This window comes from Mobula hypostoma, chromosome 17 (genome assembly GCF_963921235.1).
Source record: "Mobula hypostoma chromosome 17, sMobHyp1.1, whole genome shotgun sequence".
NCBI lineage: Eukaryota > Metazoa > Chordata > Chondrichthyes > Myliobatiformes > Myliobatidae > Mobula > Mobula hypostoma.
The window spans coordinates 52,219,434-52,237,562 of NC_086113.1; the positions used below are offsets into that span (position 1 = coordinate 52,219,434).

Consider the following 18,129-nt stretch of genomic DNA (forward strand, 5'->3'; position numbering starts at 1 on the left):
TTTTCCCATATTAAACTCCATTTGCCAGATCTTTGCCCAACTCGGTGCAAAATACCACCCAGATTATTCAACAGTTACTCGAATGATGACATAACATTTTCGCGAGAAAACCTGCCCAGTTTAAAAAAAAAACATTATCCTTACTTGGATCTGTTAAGGTTTTTTTGTGCGCTTTATGATGGGTTCGCCAACCTCGGCCGGTGTTCTTCGGCTTGCAATGTGCTTTACCCGAGACTACTCGGGTGTTTCCGTACGTGACCAGTCGCTTGGTGCAGCCGAGTGTCTAGTTCTCGGCTGTTTTCGTATGGCCCGGCGTAGTCGAGTCGAATCGTGTCTAGTCCCTGTTTCGGGAATCTCCGCGCGTCCTGACTTGACTGATTGAACGCTTGTAACATGGCGGCGGTGATGAAGGGAGAAGAGTCAAACATCTCTGGTTAGCAAGGGGAAGGCGCGAGAGAGAAATAAGAAGAGCTCATTTCCCTTTTAATCCGTCTCAAGTAATGGACCCGTGGCTTTTTGGAAGACGCGCGCACGAAGGAGGGTTTGCAACAGTCGGAGAAATCAAGGAAATAAGTGGAAGTTAATAGGACCGTTGGGAGGGAGGAAGAAAGTGTGTGAAAATGTCGGATTCCAAGGTGAAAGTTGCAGTGAGAGTCCGCCCTATGAACCGACGAGGTGAGCAAAATTCAGATAAAGACCTACCTTAAATAATGACTGTACTATCAGATTTGTTTAAAGAAAAAACTTTGCAATGCATTTTTAAAGCATCGTCGGTAATAGTGTAAAAGAGAGAGAGATCGAGAGACATGGGTAATGGTCTGTTTGGTAACATTCTGACTGATGTTCTGCAGAGTTGGAACTCAACACCAAGTGTGTGGTGGAGATGGAAGAAAATCAGACTGTTCTTCACCCGCCGCCTTGTCCCAACACGTCTAAAGCAGACAACAGGTAACAGACACGATTTTTAAGCGGCGGCTACTATTTCCCCAAAATATGTATTAGTAGCACAAGAGAAATACTTTGTTCCCCTCAACCTATTTCTCTTATAACAACCGCCATAACAACTGACGCCCGAGGAAGGGTTTAAATCAGATGTGCATAACAGAGTCTGTTAGTCCCATTAACAAAAAAATTGTTGGAGGCAAGCGGGAGAAACCGTCTCCAATCGAGACGGCAATCGGCGCCAGAAACCATTGCGTCCGGGGCTAAGATTAAAAGGTCCCGGTCGGCTTCAAGGAAGCGCAATCGGATCTTCTAAGACAGCTGCTAACCCCCATCAGTACCTATACTACAAAGAACTTAGTCTACCCCTTTCCCTTTATTTTATATATATATATATATATATATATATATAAAATAACGTTGACACATACCTAAAAATAAATCCCAACACAACAGAAAAAAAATGAAAGTGGTGATGGGGAGGAGGAGAGATGAAATGACGTTAAACTATGCGAGCGACGATTAACATTATGGTGTTGGTAATTTGATATTGATGGAGTAATTGATTGCCTGGGATGAATGGTGTGTGATAGCCCTTGACTTCTGTTTATACTAACTCGCCTTTTTTGGCTTATTTTTAAATCGTCCGAAGGGTGTGGTCCGAACCGTTTAATTTTAGGGGACTGCAATGTCGATTTTGTTTCAAAAATACATTGGGGTGACGGAGAAGGTTAGGTTCCATACCAAACTGCGGGATTAGCTCTGCGTGCATTTCTGCATAGAAGCTCTTGTTAATGTGCCCAATTTAAACACACCCCACCTGTTTTCAGTTTAAATCAGTTTAATTCAAAACTACTGGTGTTAATACTCTTTACAAATAAGAAACAAAAGTTTCAAAACAGGCCTATTTAAAATCAGTATTCTACTTGGAAAACTTGATTGCGACCGGTACAAGCCTTCAGACTGGGTCGCTTGCTTTTTAAATTGACTTGCTGACGGACGCGGAACAAACCCCAACCGATCTCCCGCACTAGCTGAATGCGAGTCCCTGAATAGCTACTTGAATAGCAGGTGTGGCCGCCTTCCTCCAGCTGAATTTCGTCTCCCGCAGAGATTTCGTCGTATCTTGATCGTTTGTTATCGAGGGAGCGGCTCTTTGTAGTTGCTCTGTCTAGGGCGGTATTTGGTGAACGGTTAATTACATAGATCTTAATTTATTACATTGTTTTCAGTTGAAAGGTTTCTCGCAGTCCGTATTTTGATTCAGTTAGATACTTCATTGATTCCAAAGGAAATTGCAGTATTACAGTAGCATTACAAATGCACAGATATACTTACAAATAAGTATTAGAAGAAAAGTAAAAGAATAAAAATAAGTTACCAAAAACAGTCTAACAGGAGGGCGGTCCCCTGCTATAGGTGGACTCGATATAGAGCCAAATGGCCGAGGGTAAGAATGACCTCATATTGCGCTATACCAGATTATTTACGATAGTACCATTTTCAACATTACGTGGATTAAATTACGTGGTTGGATCAAAATCTTGTGTTCTAACGCGGCTTGAAGTTTAGTGACTGCATCTAGTTTGCTTCGCTCATTTGACTTGCTATTTGTCACACTTGCGTTATGAATTTACTTTGATCTAGCATGCATACTGAGCTACTGTATATCAACGGTTTATTCCATTTAGTTCTTGATGCTTTATTTGAATGAGAATTTAAACTTATGGAGGTGAGGCCGTAAACTCTCCAGCCGAATAGCGTAGTGGTTAGTGCAACCCTTTACAGTACAGGTGACCCAGGTTCAATTCCCGTCGCTGCCTGTTAGGAATTAGCACGTTCTCCCCGTGACTGCGTGGGTTTCCTCCAGGTGCTCCAGTTTCCTCCCACAATCCACAGATGTACTGTTGGTAGGTTAATGGGTCTTTGTAAATTGACCCGTGATGAAGCTAGAATTAAATCTGGAGAATTGCTGGCTGGTGTGGCTGAGAGGGCCAGACAGGCTTATTCTGTGTTGTATCTCAACGATATAAAGTAAAATTAGGCTTTGCCAACAATATTGGTGCAGACCATCATGCCTGGCTATGTTTCATTAGTTCCATAATCCTCTGACCTGCTCTTTGCTGTCCAGATGCCTGTTCAATGTTTTATTGATTCTGCCTCCATCACTTCCTCTGACAACTCATTCTAGATACTAATTATACTTTGTGTGAAAAGTTTACCTCAGGATCTTTAAACCTCCCCACTCTCATCTTCAACTTGCATTTTCTAGTTTTAGATACCCTTCCAATTAGAACAGACATTAACTGTCTGCTCTGTTATGACTTTATATATATCTATCATGTCAGCTGCCAGACCACTTTGGTCAAGAAAAACAGACCCAGCCCATCCAATCATTTATAGCTCTAGCCCTGCAATCTGGCAGCATCCTCCTGAATCTTTTGTATACCCTCTCCAGTTTAATCACACACTTCCTAGTGCATGCAACTGGAACTGCACACAAAACTCCAATGCAGACATCCAACCTAACATGACATCCCCATTCCTGTACTCAGTGCCTCATGCTATATGCCTTCCTTGCCACCCTGTCTAATCATATTCCAGTTTCCAGAGGACTCTATACTTGTCCCATGAGGAATCTCTATTTGTCAAGACTTTCCAGGGCCCTGTCATTCCTTGTATAAGTCCTTCCCTGGTTTAACTTACCAAAAAGCAACACTTTGCATTGACCAGAGTTAAATTCTATCTGCTATTTCCTTTCCCACTTTCTGAGTTGATTGATTGTCATCTTAGACAACCTTCTTCATGATCCATAATATCAATTCTGGTGTCATTTTCAAACTTGCTGATCATGCCACTTAACGGTCTCATCCAAATCTTTAATATAATCTTAAACTGGATACAGCATTGATCCCTGCAGTGGAAAAACAACCCTTCTGCTTCCTACCACCAAATCAATTTTATATCCAACAGGAATTTCAGGATGTACGTTGTCTGACATTAAATGTACCTACTGAAACCTGTTGGGTCACTCTGAATCCCATGTGTTCTAATTTCTTGGATCAACCTGTCATGTGGGACTTCGTCAAAGGCCTTGTTAAACACCATGTAGTCAGTGTCTACAACCCTACATTTTTCAATCCTTTTGGACACCTCTTCAAAAAAAAACTCAAATCCGATTTGGTAGGAGATGATTTACCATGCACCAGGCTATGTAGGTAATCAGTCCAAATGCAAATAAATCTTGTCCCTCAGAATCCCTTCCAAAATTTTTCTCACCTCTGATAAAAGGCTTAGTGGTTTGTAGTTACTTGGCTCGTCCTAGGTGCCTTTGTTAAATAAAGGCATAATGTCAGCTGTCTTCCAGTAGAACAGCACAGGACAGGCCCTTTGGCTCGTGATGCTGTGTCAAACTAAGTCAAACTAAGTAAGCTAATGATACCTCATTCCTTCTGCCTGCACGTGGTCCATACCATCACCATTGCCCTATTCTCTGGATTTTTAAGTAACACTCTAAAATTTTCTTAAGCGCCTATCTTCTGCCTCCACCGCACACACCTGACAGACTATTCCAGGCACCCAATACACTTTTTAAAAAAAAACTTGGCTTGCATGTCTCCTTTGAACTACGACTCCCCCCCCCCCCACTTTAAATGTGGGAGGCCTGTGCAGAAATTGATGGACTGTAACAGAAATATTTAAAATGTCCTTGGCCGCAGGTGAAGTGCTGGAGGATTGGATGCCAGCTAATGCTGTTCTGTTGATTAACAAAGGCTCTAAGAATAAGCCAAGGAATTGTAGGCCTTTAAGAATGAATGGGAAAGGGAACTTCAACTTCACTTACCTGTAGAGAAATGGAAGAAAATTTTTCAATTAGTTAACTTTTCCTCTATATGTGCTAAACATACATTGATAGCCTGATAGCACAAAGCCTGTGCCTCTCAGCTATGTGGAGTACTTCGTCATGTATTCAACATGAGCCTGAGGTTCCGGAGGGTTCCTGTGCTGTGGAAGATGTCCTGCCTCGTCCCTGTGCCGAAGACGTCGTGCCCCAGGGGCCTCAATGACTACAGACCTCCCACATCATGAAGACCCTGGAGAGACTTGTTCTGGAGCTGCTCCAGCCTATGGTTAGGCCACACTTAGATCCCTTCCAGTTCACCTTCCAGCCCCGACTAGGAGTTGAGGATGCCATCGTCTGCCTGCCGAACCATGTCTACGCCCACTTGGACAAGCCAGCGAGCACTGTGAGGGTCATGTTTTTTGACTTCTCCAGTGCGTTCAACACCATCCACCTTGCTCTGCTGGGGGGAAGCTGACAGCGATGCAGGTGGATGCTTCCCTGGTATCTTGGATTCTTGATTACCTGACTGGCAGACTACAGTACGTGTGCTTGCAACACTGTGTGTCAGACAGAGTGATCAGCAGCACTGGGGCTCCACAGGGGACTGTCTTGTCTCCCTTTCTGTTCACCATTTACACCTTGGACTTCAACTACTGCACAGAGTCTTGTCATCTTCAGAAGTTTTTGGATGACTCTGCCATAGTTGGATGCATCAGCAAGGGAGATGAGGCTGAGTACAGGGCTACGGTAGGAAACTTTGTCACATGGTGTGAGCAGAATTATCTGCAGCTTAATGTGAAAAAGACTAAGGAGCTGGTGGTAGACCTGAGGAGAGCTAAGGCACCTGTGACCCCTGTTTCCATCCAGGGGGTCAGTGTGGACATGGTGGAGGATTACAAATACCTGGGGATATGAATTGACAATAAACTGGACTGGTCAAAGAACACTGAGGCTGTCTACAAGAAGGGTCAGAGCTGCCTCTATTTCCTGAGGAGACTGAGGTCCTTTAACATCTGCTGGACAATGCTGAGGATGTTCTACGAGTCTGTGGTGGCCAGTGCTATCATGTTTGTTGTTGTGTGCTGGGGCAGCAAGCTGAGGGTAGCAGACACCAACAGAATCAACAAACTCATTCGTAAGGCCAGTGATGTTGTGGGGATGGAACTGGACTCTCTCACGGTGGTGTCTGAAAAGAGGATGCTGTCTAAGTTGCATGCCATCTTGGTCAGTGTCTCCCATCCACTACATAATGTACTGGGTGGGCACAGGAGTACATTCAGCCAGAGACTCATTCCACCGAGATGCAGCACGGAGCGTCATAGGAAGTCATTCCTACCTGTGGCCATCAAACTTTACAACTCCTCCCTTGGAGGTTCAGACACCCTGAGCTGATAGGCTGGTCCTGGACTTATTTCATAATTTACTGGCATAATTTACATATTACTATTTAACTATTTATTACTATTTTCTATTACTATTCTATTACAATTTATTACTTCTATGACTATTACTATTTACTAATAGTAATATTACTATTACTATTTCTATTACTATTTATTATTTATGGTGCAACTGTAATGAAAACTAATTTCCCCCGGGATCAATAAAGTATGACTATGACTATAAAATTTAAGGTGGTGCATAGGGCCCACATGTCTAAAGATAAACTAGCTCGTTTTTACTCTCATATAAATCCTGTTTGTGATAGATGTCATTCTGAGGTGGCTTCTTTGACTCATATGTTCTGGTCTTGCCCTCTTCTGAAAAAATTTAGAAAGATATCTTTGATATTATTTCAACAGTTTTGCGTATTGATTTACAACCTCACCCTATTACTGCAATTTTTGGTTTACCAGTGATGGAACACAGATCTTTATCCTCTTCGGCTCGTCGGATGATTGCATGTGTTACATTAATGGCCAGAAGATCCATTTTATTGAATTGGAAAGAAACCAATCCCCCTACTACATTTCAATGGTTTTCCAAACTATATCATGTTTAAATTTAGAAAAAATCAGAAGTGACACTTTTGATCCTTCGGTTAAATTCGAAGAGACTTGGAGGCCATTTATTCAACACTTTCATATGATGTAGCTTGATCTTTTCCGAATGCTTTTTATTAACCTAGAATATATGGATAGAGGAGCAGAGTTAACGACATTAATGACTGTATTCAATGTAATATATTAGCCCAGCCTTGTTCTGTTTTGTTTAGATCAGTTTTTGGTTCAGTTTAGTTTAGTGTTTTTTTGGGGTTTTTTTCTTGATATTTTTTCATTTTTATTTTTATCGTGGTTAATTATATTAAGAGTTTGGGAGGTCCAATATACTTGTATTATCTGTAGTTTTTGACTTGCATATGTCAATTACCAATAATGTAATCCCAATCTCTTTGTATTAGTACTGTTACTATATTTATGAATTTGAAAATTAATAAGAAGATTAAGAAAGAAAGGAATTGTAGTCCAGTGAGCCTGACATCAGTAGTGTGCAAGTTATTGGAAGGTATTCTAAGGGACTGGACTAGATATACCTGTACTGTGGATTCTGATTAATTGGGACACATCAGGACTAGTATATTTTGACCCAATTAAGTGGCTGTCCTAATTATCTGAAGTTTCATGGAAAAACTACCATTGAACTGAGTAACAAATTATGTATTGAAATACGGAACAAATTCAAACACTATCAATGCTACTACAATACTGGCGCATGGACATCAGCAAGTTAGACTGGCAGGAAGAATTTAAAAATAAGACAGCTTCATAGAGTGGGCATCAAAAAAGTGGGCAGTTGAGTGGAGGGAGTCAAAGTAGGAGGGCTTTGGCTCAACAGGTCAAGGCGAGGTAAATTACTTGTGAAGAATAGGAATAGGAAGTATGTCTGTGAGGCCGTTGTTCTGTACTGGCTGTCAGATATGGATGGCCGGGAGACTCCCAGCCTCTCAGACGGCCGCATCTGCGCCAGATGCATTGAGCTGCAGCTCCTTAAGGACCAGGTTAGGGAACTGGAGATGCAGCTCAATGACCTTCGTCTGGTCAGGGAAAGTAAGAAGATGATAGAGAGGAGCTATAGGCAAGTAGTCACACCGGGGCCTTGGGAGACAGAAAAATGGTAACAGTTGGGGTGGGGGGGGGCGGCCTACCTGGGGGAAGCAACAATGACCACGCCTCTGGCACAGAGTCTGGCCCTGTGGCTCAGATGTGTAGGGAAAGGAAGAGGATAGCAGCAGTAATAGGGGACTCTATAGTTAGGGGGTCAGACAGGGGGTTCTGTGGACGCAGGAAAGAAACACGGATGGTAGTTTGCTTCCCAGGTGCCAGTGTCCAGGATGTTTCTGATCGCATCCACGATATTCTGAAGTGGGAAGATGAACAGCCAGAGGTCATGGTACATATTGGTACCAACGACATAGGTAGGAAAAGGGAGGAGGTCCTGAAAACAAACTACATGGAGTTTGGAAAGAAGCTGAGAAGCAGGACCTCAAAGGTGGTAATCTTGGAATTAGTGCCTGTGTCATGCGACGGTGAATATAGGAATAGAGTGAAGTGAAGGATAAATGTGTGGCTGATGGATTGGAGCAGGGGGCAGGAATTCAGATTTCTGGATTATTGGGACCTCTTGGGGCAGGCGTGACCTGCACAGAAAGAATGGGTTGCAATTGAATCCGAGGAGGACCAGTGTCCTGGCGGGAAGGTTTGCTAAGGCTATTGCGGAGAGTTTAAACTAGGATTGTTGGGGGGTGAGAACCAAACTGAAGAGACGGAGGAAGGGGCATTTGACTCACAAATAGAGAAAGCTTGTAGGCAGTGTGGCAGGGAGGATAGGCAGTCATAGAGAAGAGATATGCTCAGACTGATGGTTTGAGATGTGTCTATTTTAATGAGAGGAATATCATGAACAAAGCAGATGAGCTTAGAGCGTGGATCAGTACTTGGAGCTATGATGTTGTGACCAGAGACTTGGTTGGATGACTCAGGGGCAGGAATGGTTACTTAGAGTACCAGGCTTTCGATGTTTCAGTAAGGACAGGGAGGGAGACAAGAGATGGGGGGTGTAGTGCTGTTGAACAGCGATAGTGTCACGCTGCAGAAAAGGAGGAAGTCCTGGAGGGATTGTCTCCTGAGTCTCTGAGAGTGGAAGTTAGAACCAGGAAGGGGTCAATGCCTGTACTGGGTATTTTTTTTATAGACCACCCAATTGTAACAGGGACAGCGAGGAGCAGAAAGGGATACAGATTCTGGAAAGGTGGAATAACAACAGGGTTGATGTGGTGGGAAATTTTAATTTCCCAAATATTGATTGGCATCTCCCTTGAGGGAGGTGTTTAGATGGGGTGGAGTTTGTTAGGTGTGTTCAGGAAGGTTTCTTGACACAATATGCAGATAAACCTACGAGAGGAGAGGCTGTACTTGATCTGGTATTGGGAAATGAACCTGGTCAGGTGTCAGTTCTCTCAGTGGGAGAGCATTTTGGAGATAGTGATCACAATTCTATCTCCTTTACCATAACATTGGAGAGGGTTAGGAACAGACAAGTTAGGAAAGAGTTTACCTGGAGTAAGGGGAAATACAAAGCTATCAGGCAAGAATTTGGAAGCAAAAATTGGGAACAGATGTTCTCAGGGAAATGAATGGCAGAAATGCGGCAAATGTTCAGGGGATATTTGCGTGGCGTTCTGCACAGGTACATTCCAATGAGACGGAAAGGATGGTAGGGTACAGGAACCATGGTGTTCAAAGGCAGTTGAAAATCTAGTCAAGAAGAAAAGAAAAGCTTACAAAAGGTTCAAAAAACTAGGTAATGATAGAGATCTAGAAAATTATAAGGCTAGCAGGAAGGAGCTTAAGAATGAAATTAGAAGAGCCAGAAGGGGCCATGAGAAGGCCTTGGCGGACAGGATTAAGGAAAATCCCAAGGCATTCTACACGTATGTGCAGAGCAAGAGGAGAAGACGTGAGAGAATAGGACCAGTCAGGTGTGACAGCGGGAAAGTGTGTATGGAACCGGAGGAGATAGCGGAGGTACTTAATGAATACTTTGCTTCACTATTCACTATGGAAAAGGACCTTGGCGATTGTGAAGATGATTTGCAGCGGACTGAAAAGCTTGGGCATGTAGATATTAAGGAAAAGAATGTGTTGGAGCTTTTGGAAAGCATCAAGTTGGATAAGTCACTGGGACCAGATGAGATGTACCCCAGGGTACTGTGGGAGGTGAGGAAGAAAATTGCTGAGCTTCTGGCGATGATCTTTGCATCATCAATGGGGACGGGAGAGGTTCCAGAGGACTGGAGGGTTGCAGATGTTGTTCCCTTATTCAAGAAAGGGAGTAGAGATATCCCAGGAAATTATAGACCAGTGAGTATTACTTCAAGTGGTCAGTAAGTTGATGGAGAAGATCCTGAGAGGCAGGACTTATGAACATTTGGGGAGGCATAATATGATTAGGAATAATCAGCATGGCTTTGTCAAAAGCAGGTTGTGCCTTATGAGCCTGATTGAATTTTTTGAGAATGTGAGTAAACAGATTGATGAAGGTAGAGCAGTAGATGTAGTGTATATGGATTTCAGCAAGGCATTTGATAAGGTACACCATGCAAGGCTTATTGAGAAAGTAAGTAGGCATGGGATCCAAGGGGACCTTGATTTGTGGATCCAAAACTGGCTTGCACACAGAAGGCAAAGAATGGTCATAGCATGGAGGTTGGTGTCCAGTGGTGTGCCTCAGGGATCTGTTCTGGGACCACTTCTCTTCGTAATTTTTATAAATGATCTGGATGAGGAAATGGAGGGATAGGTTAGTAAATTTGCTGATGACACAAAGGTTGGGGGTGTTGTTGATACTGTCAGAGGTTACAGCAGGACATCGATACGATGCAAAACTGGGCTGAGAAGTGGCAGATGGAGTTCAACCCTGATGCGAGGTAGTTTATTTTGGCAGGTCAAATATGATGGCAGAATATAGCATTAATGGTAAGACTCTTGGCAGTGTGGAGGATTAGAAGGATCTTGGGGTCCAAGTCCATAGGACACTCAAAGCTGCTGCACAGGTTGACTGTGTGGTTAAGAAGGCATATGGTGCATTGGCCTTCATCAATCATGAGATTGAGTTTAAGAGCCGAGAGGTAATGTTACAGCTATATAGGACCCTGGTCTGACCCCACTTGGAGTACTGTGCTCTGTTCTAGTCACCTTACTACAGGAAGGATATGGAAACTATAGAAAGGGTTCAGAGGAGATTTACAAGGATGTTGCTTGGATTGGTGAGCATGCCTTATGAGAATAGGTTGAGTAAACTTGGCCTTTTCTCCTTGGAGCAACGGAGGATGAGAGGTGACCTGATAGAGGCGTATAAGATGATGAGAGACATTGATCATGTGGATAGTCAGAGGCTTTTTCCCAGGGCTGAAATGGCTAATACGAGGGGACACAATTTTAAGGTGCTTGGAAGAAGTTACAGAGAAGATATCAGGGGTAAGATTTCTACACAGAGTGGTGAGTGCATGGAATGGGCTGCTGGCGGTGGTGGTGGAGGCAGATACAATAGGGTCTTTTAAGAGACTCCTGGGTAGGTACATGGAGCTTAGAAAATAGCGGGCTATGGGTAACCCGAGGTAATTTCTAAAGTAAGTACATGTTCAGCACAGCATTGTGGGCCGAAGGGCCTGTATTGTGTTGTAGGTTTTTTTTTAAACTGTGCTTTAGTTCCTAATAGTTATCAATGGAGGAATTCATCTAGTGTATGCTGCTGTATAAGGGGTGTCTAGGAAGGGCTAGCACCTCTGGTGAACGGGATTTTTCCATCCTTTCTGGGACAGCTCATTCACCTTTTGTCCCCACCAGTCACTCAGTTCTCACCGATGGCTGCAAGTAGTTGTTTGTGTGCGACACTGCTATGACAAGCGGGCTAAAGCTGGTGCCTCATCTGCTGGTGAAATAGGGATATGCCTGTCCCAGCATGGGACGTCAGCTCTGGTGGACTGGGAAAATGAGACCAACAGTCAACAAGTGCACTTCTGCAATGCTTCGTGGAGAGTGAAGATCGTGAGGCACAGAAAAGGTCCTGGTTATCCACTACACCAAGGAAGACCCCATTTTCTGATGACTGCTCATGCCATTGGACCCAGCCTTATCAAGAGAATGGAGCTGTCCCAGTGCAATGATTTTTCCACTTTAAAAGCTCTTCCATACAGCTTTTACTGTCCTCGTCAGATATGATGGACAACCAACATGCTGCTGTCTTCTTTTGATTGACTGTAAATGAACAAAATCAGCGCAGGCACCTACTCCATACAATACTTCCGGTGATCGCATCCTCCAATTTTTTATTTTTATTGTAACATTCAAGATAATTGTTTATTCCTTCAACAAGCTAGTAACTATGAAAATCTGAAGTAATGAAATCATTTTATTTTCACTCCTGGCTGTTTCTGGCATCCCCAAGCCTGAATGTTTGAAACTGCAGTGAGAAAATAATTCTAAGTTGTCTTACTGCTCATTTCTTGCCAACAATCAGTGGCAAAAATCACTTCTATTTGAACACAAACATGCAACTGACACTATTTAAAAACTATTCACTCTAAGCACGGTGTAGTGTCTAATGGCCGCACAAGTTCACGCAACTGACGCAAGTTTGAAACTGTTCGGCAATTGTCTCTTGTCCCAATTAGGTGGAATAGTGACCCAAATAAATAAGGGAAACCCAGCTGTTTTCCCAAATAAGTAGCTCCCCCCATTAACCTATGGACCAATTAACCAGAAAAACACTGTATTTGGAAAGACAGAGACTGATTAGGGATAGTCAATATGACTTTGTGTGGTAGGTTATGTCTAACTAATCTTATATAGTTTTTCAAGGAAGTTAACAGGGATGTTGATGAAGGCAAGACAGTGGATGTTGTCTCCATGCATTTTAGCAAGGCCCTTGATAGGGTCCTGCTTGGAAGGTTAGTCAAAAAGGTTCAGTGGCTTGGCATTCAAGATGAGGTAGTAAATTGCATCAGACTTTGGCTTTGTGGGAGAATCCAAAGAGTGGTAGTAGATGGTTGGCTGTCTGACTGGAGACCTGTGATTAGTGGTATACCACAGGGATAGGTGAGTCTGTTGTTGTTTGTCATCTGTTTCAACAATCAAGATTTAGTGTGGTAAACTGGATTATCAAACTTGCTGATGACAGCAAGGAAGACTATTATTTGCAGTGGGATCTGCACCTGATGGAAAAATGGGCTTAGAAATGGCAGATGGGATTTAATGCAAACAAGCATGAAGTGTTGCACTTTCGGAGGACAGACCAGGGTAGGATTTGCGCGGTGAGTGGGAGGGCACTGAGGAGTGCAGTAGATCAAAGAGATCTGGAAATACTGATCCATAATTCCTTGAAAGTGGCACCAGCAATAGGTATTGTTGTAAAGAGAGCTTTTGGCACATTGGCCTTCATAAATCCAAGTATTGAGTACAGGAGTTGGGATATTATGCTGAAGTTTTATAACATGTAGGTGAGGCCTAATTTAGAGTATTGTGTGCAGTTTTGTTCAGCTCTCCACAGTAAAGGTGTCAATAAGATTGAAGGAGTGCAGTGAGAATTTACAAGCAAGTTGCCATGACTTGAGGACGTGAGTTATGGGGAAAGGCTGAATAAGTGAGGATTTTATACCCTAGAGTGTAGAAGAATGAGGGAGATTTGATAGAGGTGTAGAAAATTATGAGGGGTGTAGATAGGGTAAATGCAAGCAGTCTTTTTCCATGGAGAATAGAGCTAGAGGTCATGGGTTAAGGATGGAAGGTGAAAAGTATAAGGGGAACGTGAGGGAGATCTTCACTTCGAGGGTAGTGAGAATGTTGAATGAGCTGCCTGCCAGTGGAACTGGTAGATGTGGGTTCGATTTCAACAGTTAAGATAAATTTGGATAGCTGTATGGATGGGAAGTGTATAGGAGCTATGGTCTGTTTGCAGGGCAATGGGACCAGGCAGTTTGATAGTTTGACATGGACTAGATGGGCCGAAAGGCTTGTTTCTGTGCTGTTGTGTTTTATAATTCTACGTATGTCTTCCAGTATTGGACTTCTGACCCTGGGAAAATTATACCAGCTAATTATCTATGCTTCTCATAACTTATAAGTTTCCATTAGGTCTCCCCTCAGCCTTTGTTGCTCCAGAGGAAACAACCCTAGTTTGTCCAACCTCTCTTTATAACAAATGCCTTCAAATCCAGGCAGCATCTGGTAAACCTGCCAGAGAAAACGACCCTAGTTTGTCCAACCTCTCTTTATAACAAATGCCCTCAAATCCAGGCAGCATCCTGGTAAACTTCTTCCTCACTCTCCATAAGCTTCCACACCTTTCCTATAATGGGGTGACCAGAATTGAATGCCGTAGTCCAAATATGTCCTGTCTAGAGTTTTATAAAGCTGCAGCATAACTCTGGAATTTATTGCCTCGACAAATAAAGGCAAGCATGCCATATGCCTTGTTTATCGCCCTGTCGACTTCTCTAGCTATTTTCAGGAAGCAATGCACTTAAACCCAAGATCCCTCTGTAAAGCTTTAAGGCTCCTGCTATTAACTATGTACTTTCCCTTTGCCTTTGATCTCCCAAAGGGGAACACCTTACACTTGCTCAGATTAAACATCATTGTCACTACTGCACCTTTTTCTGCAACTAATCTATATTCCATTGTACCCTTTGGCAACACTCTATGCTATACACAATACCACCAATCTTTGTGTCATGAGCAAACATACAAATCCACCCATCCACGTTTTCATCCAAATCATTTGTATAGGTCCCAGTACGGATCCTTGTGGAATGCCACTGGTCATGGACTTCCAGCCAGAATGAGACCCATTGACCACTGCCCTCTGTCTTCTATTGGCAAGCCAGTTCTGTAACCAAATAGCCATGTCGCCAAGCAACCCACATATCTTATGGATGAACCAACATAAAGGACCTTGTAAAATACCATACTGAAATTGATGTAGACAACCTCCACTTCTCTACCTTCCTTGATTACCTTGGTCACCACCTCAAAAAAACTCAGTTCCTAACCTTAACCTGTTGATTGGGGCAGCATGGTAGCATAGTGGCTAGCACAACGTTTTACGGTACCAGCGACCCAGGTTCAAGTCCTGCCGCTGCCTGTAAGGAGTTTGTATATTCTTCCCATGACTGCGTGGGTCTCCTCTGGGTGCTCCAGTTTCCTGTGACCCCGTGGGTCTCTGGGTGCTCCAGTTCCCTGCGACCCCGTGGGTCTCTGGGTGCTCCAGTTTCCTGTGACCCCGTGGGTCTCTGGGTGCTCCAGTTTCCGGTGACCCCGTGGGTCTCCGGGTGCTCTGGATTCCCGTGACCATGTGGGTCTCCGAGTGCTCCGGTTTCCCGCGACCCCGTGGGTCTCCGGGTGCTCCGGTTTTCTTCCCGTGACCCCATGGGTCTCCGGGTGCTCCGGTTTTCTTCCTGTGATCCCATGGGTCTCTTCCGGGTGCTCCGGTTTCCCGTAACCCCGTGGGTCTCCTCGGGGTGCTCTGGTTTTCTCCCACTGTAAAATCCTAGGATACACCTCGTCAAGCCCTGGGAATTTATCCACTTCCAACACCTCCCTCTTTGTAATGTCAACATACTCCATTTACCAGAAACAAGAGGAAGTCTGCAGATGCTGGAAATCCGAGCAACACACACAAAATGCTGGAGGAACTCAGCAGGCCAGGCAGTATCTATGGAAAAGAGTACAGTTGACATTTCAGGCCAAAACGTTCATGTGTGCTCCATATAGCACTGTTACCTCCCCTGAACTCACAGGGTTCCATGTCCTGAAGCACATGATATGGTCATAGGCCAGGCCTTAAAGGAATATTTCATTTAAGATCCTGTCCATTTCCTTCCTTGGATCACCACACTGATCCTTAAAGGGACCTACTCTCTTCTCAGCTATCCTTAAGTATACTTAATATACTTAAATAATCTTCCAGGATTCATCTTTGTCAATGTGGTGTAAAGATAAAGATCTAAAGATCTTAAAGGTTAGCTTTATTTGTCACATGTACATCGAAAACTCCTGCGAAATGTTTATATCATCAGCAATCACGAGGATGTGCTGGGGCAGCTCAAGGTGTATGAGGTGTAGGGCTATGGGTAACCCGAGGTAATTTCTAAAGTAAGTTCATGTTTGGCACAGCATTGTGGGCCGAAGGGCCTGTATAGTGCTGTAGGTTTTCTGTGTTTCTACGTTTGTATGATGGGAAGTAAGCAGTTGTACACTGAAACAATTGGCCATTTGTTTCCTGATGCTTAACAATATAGTACATCACATAATTTATGAATATTTTTGGAAAGTAATACTCAGTAAATGAACGTGATGCTTACAGGGACTTCGATTTTAAGGATAGATCATAATTAGGTCAAATTTTGCTGAGTAGTGCCCACCTGCAGTCTTTTTAACTATCTAACCATCACATGTGCCTGCTTTAGCACATTCTACTAATTATTCTTCAACATCCATATAACCATTTGGCCTTTCTTAGAATTTTAACTCTCAACATGGAAGCAATTTACTTTCTCATCTGATTCCTAATGAGTTTTTAAATATTAAATCACAATTTTAATCAAAGCTCCCTAATGCCATTTCTTATCTTAATTTGAAAATATCAACTTATGCTTTCTTATTTCATTTTCACCCCCAAAATTTGTCTAACAATAAAAAAACAATTTTCTCCTCGTAGTTCTGTAATTTTGTTTTTGTTTGAGGTTAAATTTATCCTGAAAATAATATATTGATGACCTTACATTATTGAAATTTATATATTATTGAGTCATTCATTTTTTATTTCTGTTTAGACTGCCTTAAGTTTTTTTTATATATTGTCAGATAATTTGTAGAACCATAGAAACTACAGCACAGAAACAGGCCTTTTGGCCCTTCTTGGCTGTGCCATACCATTTTCTGTCTAGTCCCACTGACCTGCACACGGACCATATCCCTCCATACACCTCCCATCCATGTATCTGTCCAATTTATTCTTAAATGTTAATAAAGAACCCGCATTTACCACCACATCTGGCAGTTCATTCCATACTCCCACCACTCTCTGTGTGAAGAAGCCTCTCCTAATGTTCCCTTTAAACTTTTCCCCCCTCACCCTTAACCCATGTCCTCTGGTTTTTTTTCTCCCCTTGCCTCAGTGGAAAAAGTCTGCTTGCATTCACTCTATCTATACCCATCATAACTTTATATACCTCTATCAAATCTCCCCTAATTCTTCTACACTCCAGGGAATAATGTCCTAACCTATTCAACCTTTCTCTGTAACTGAGTTTCTCAAGTCCTGGCAACATCCTTGTAAACCTTCTCTGCACTCTTTCAACCTTATTTATATCCTTCCTGTAATTTGGTGACCAAAACTGAACACAGTACTCCAGATTCGGCCTCACCAATGCCTTATACAACCTCATCATAACATTCCAGCTCTTATACTCAATACTTTGATTAATAAAGGCCAATGTACCAAAAGCTCTCTTTACGACCCTATCTACTTGTGACGCCACTTTTAGGGAATTTTGTATCTGTATTCCCAGATCCCTCTGTTCTACTGCACTCCTTAGTGCCTTACCATTAACCCTGTATGTTCTACCTTGGTTTGTCCTTCCAACGTGCAATACCTCACACTTGTCTGTATTAAACTCCAACTGCCATTTTTCTGCCTATTTTTCCAGCTGGTCCAAGTCCCTCTGCAGGCTCTGAAAACCTTCCTCACTGTCTACTACACCTCCAATCTTTGTATCATCAGCAAATTTGCTGATCCAATTTACCACATTATCATCCAGATCATTGATATAGATGACAAATAACAATGGACCCAGCACTGATCCCTATGGCACACCACTAGTCACAGGCCTCCACTCAGAGAAGCAATTCTCTACCACCACTCTTTGGCTTCTTCCATTGAGCCAATGTCTAATCCAATTTACCACCTCTCCATGTATACCCAGCGACTGAATTTTCCTAACTAACCTCCCATGCAGGACCTTGTCAAAGGCCTTACTGAAATCCATGTAGACAATATCCACTGCCTTCCCTTCATCCACTTTCCTGGTAACCTCCTCGAAAAACTCCAATAGATTGGTCAAACATGACCTTCCATGCACAAAGCCATGTTGACTCTCCCTAATAAGTCCCTGTCTATCCAAATGCTTGTAGATTCTGTCTCTTAGTATTCCCTCCAATAACTTACCTACTACCAACGTTAAGCTCACCGGCCTATAATTTCCCGGATTACTTTTCGATCCTTTTTTAAACAACAGAACAACATGAGCCACTCTCCAATCCTCCGGCACGTCACACGTAGACAGC

At 43.0% G+C, this 18,129-nt stretch overlaps 1 protein-coding gene across 6 annotated transcripts in view; it reads left to right on the forward strand.

The window, feature by feature from the left end:
* Positions 1–302: 302 nt before the first annotated feature.
* Positions 303–18,129, forward strand: part of kif13a (kinesin family member 13A) — a 273,571-nt gene continuing 255,744 nt past the window's right edge. For all 6 annotated transcript variants that reach the window (XR_010020777.1, XM_063069892.1, XM_063069895.1 and 3 more), the window contains exons 1-2: positions 303–675; positions 852–948. Coding sequence is in view for 5 of the 6 variants with exons in the window: in XM_063069892.1 (XP_062925962.1) it covers positions 621–675; positions 852–948 (152 nt within the window). In the remaining variant the exon portion in view is untranslated. The remainder of the gene's footprint in view (positions 676–851; positions 949–18,129) is intronic.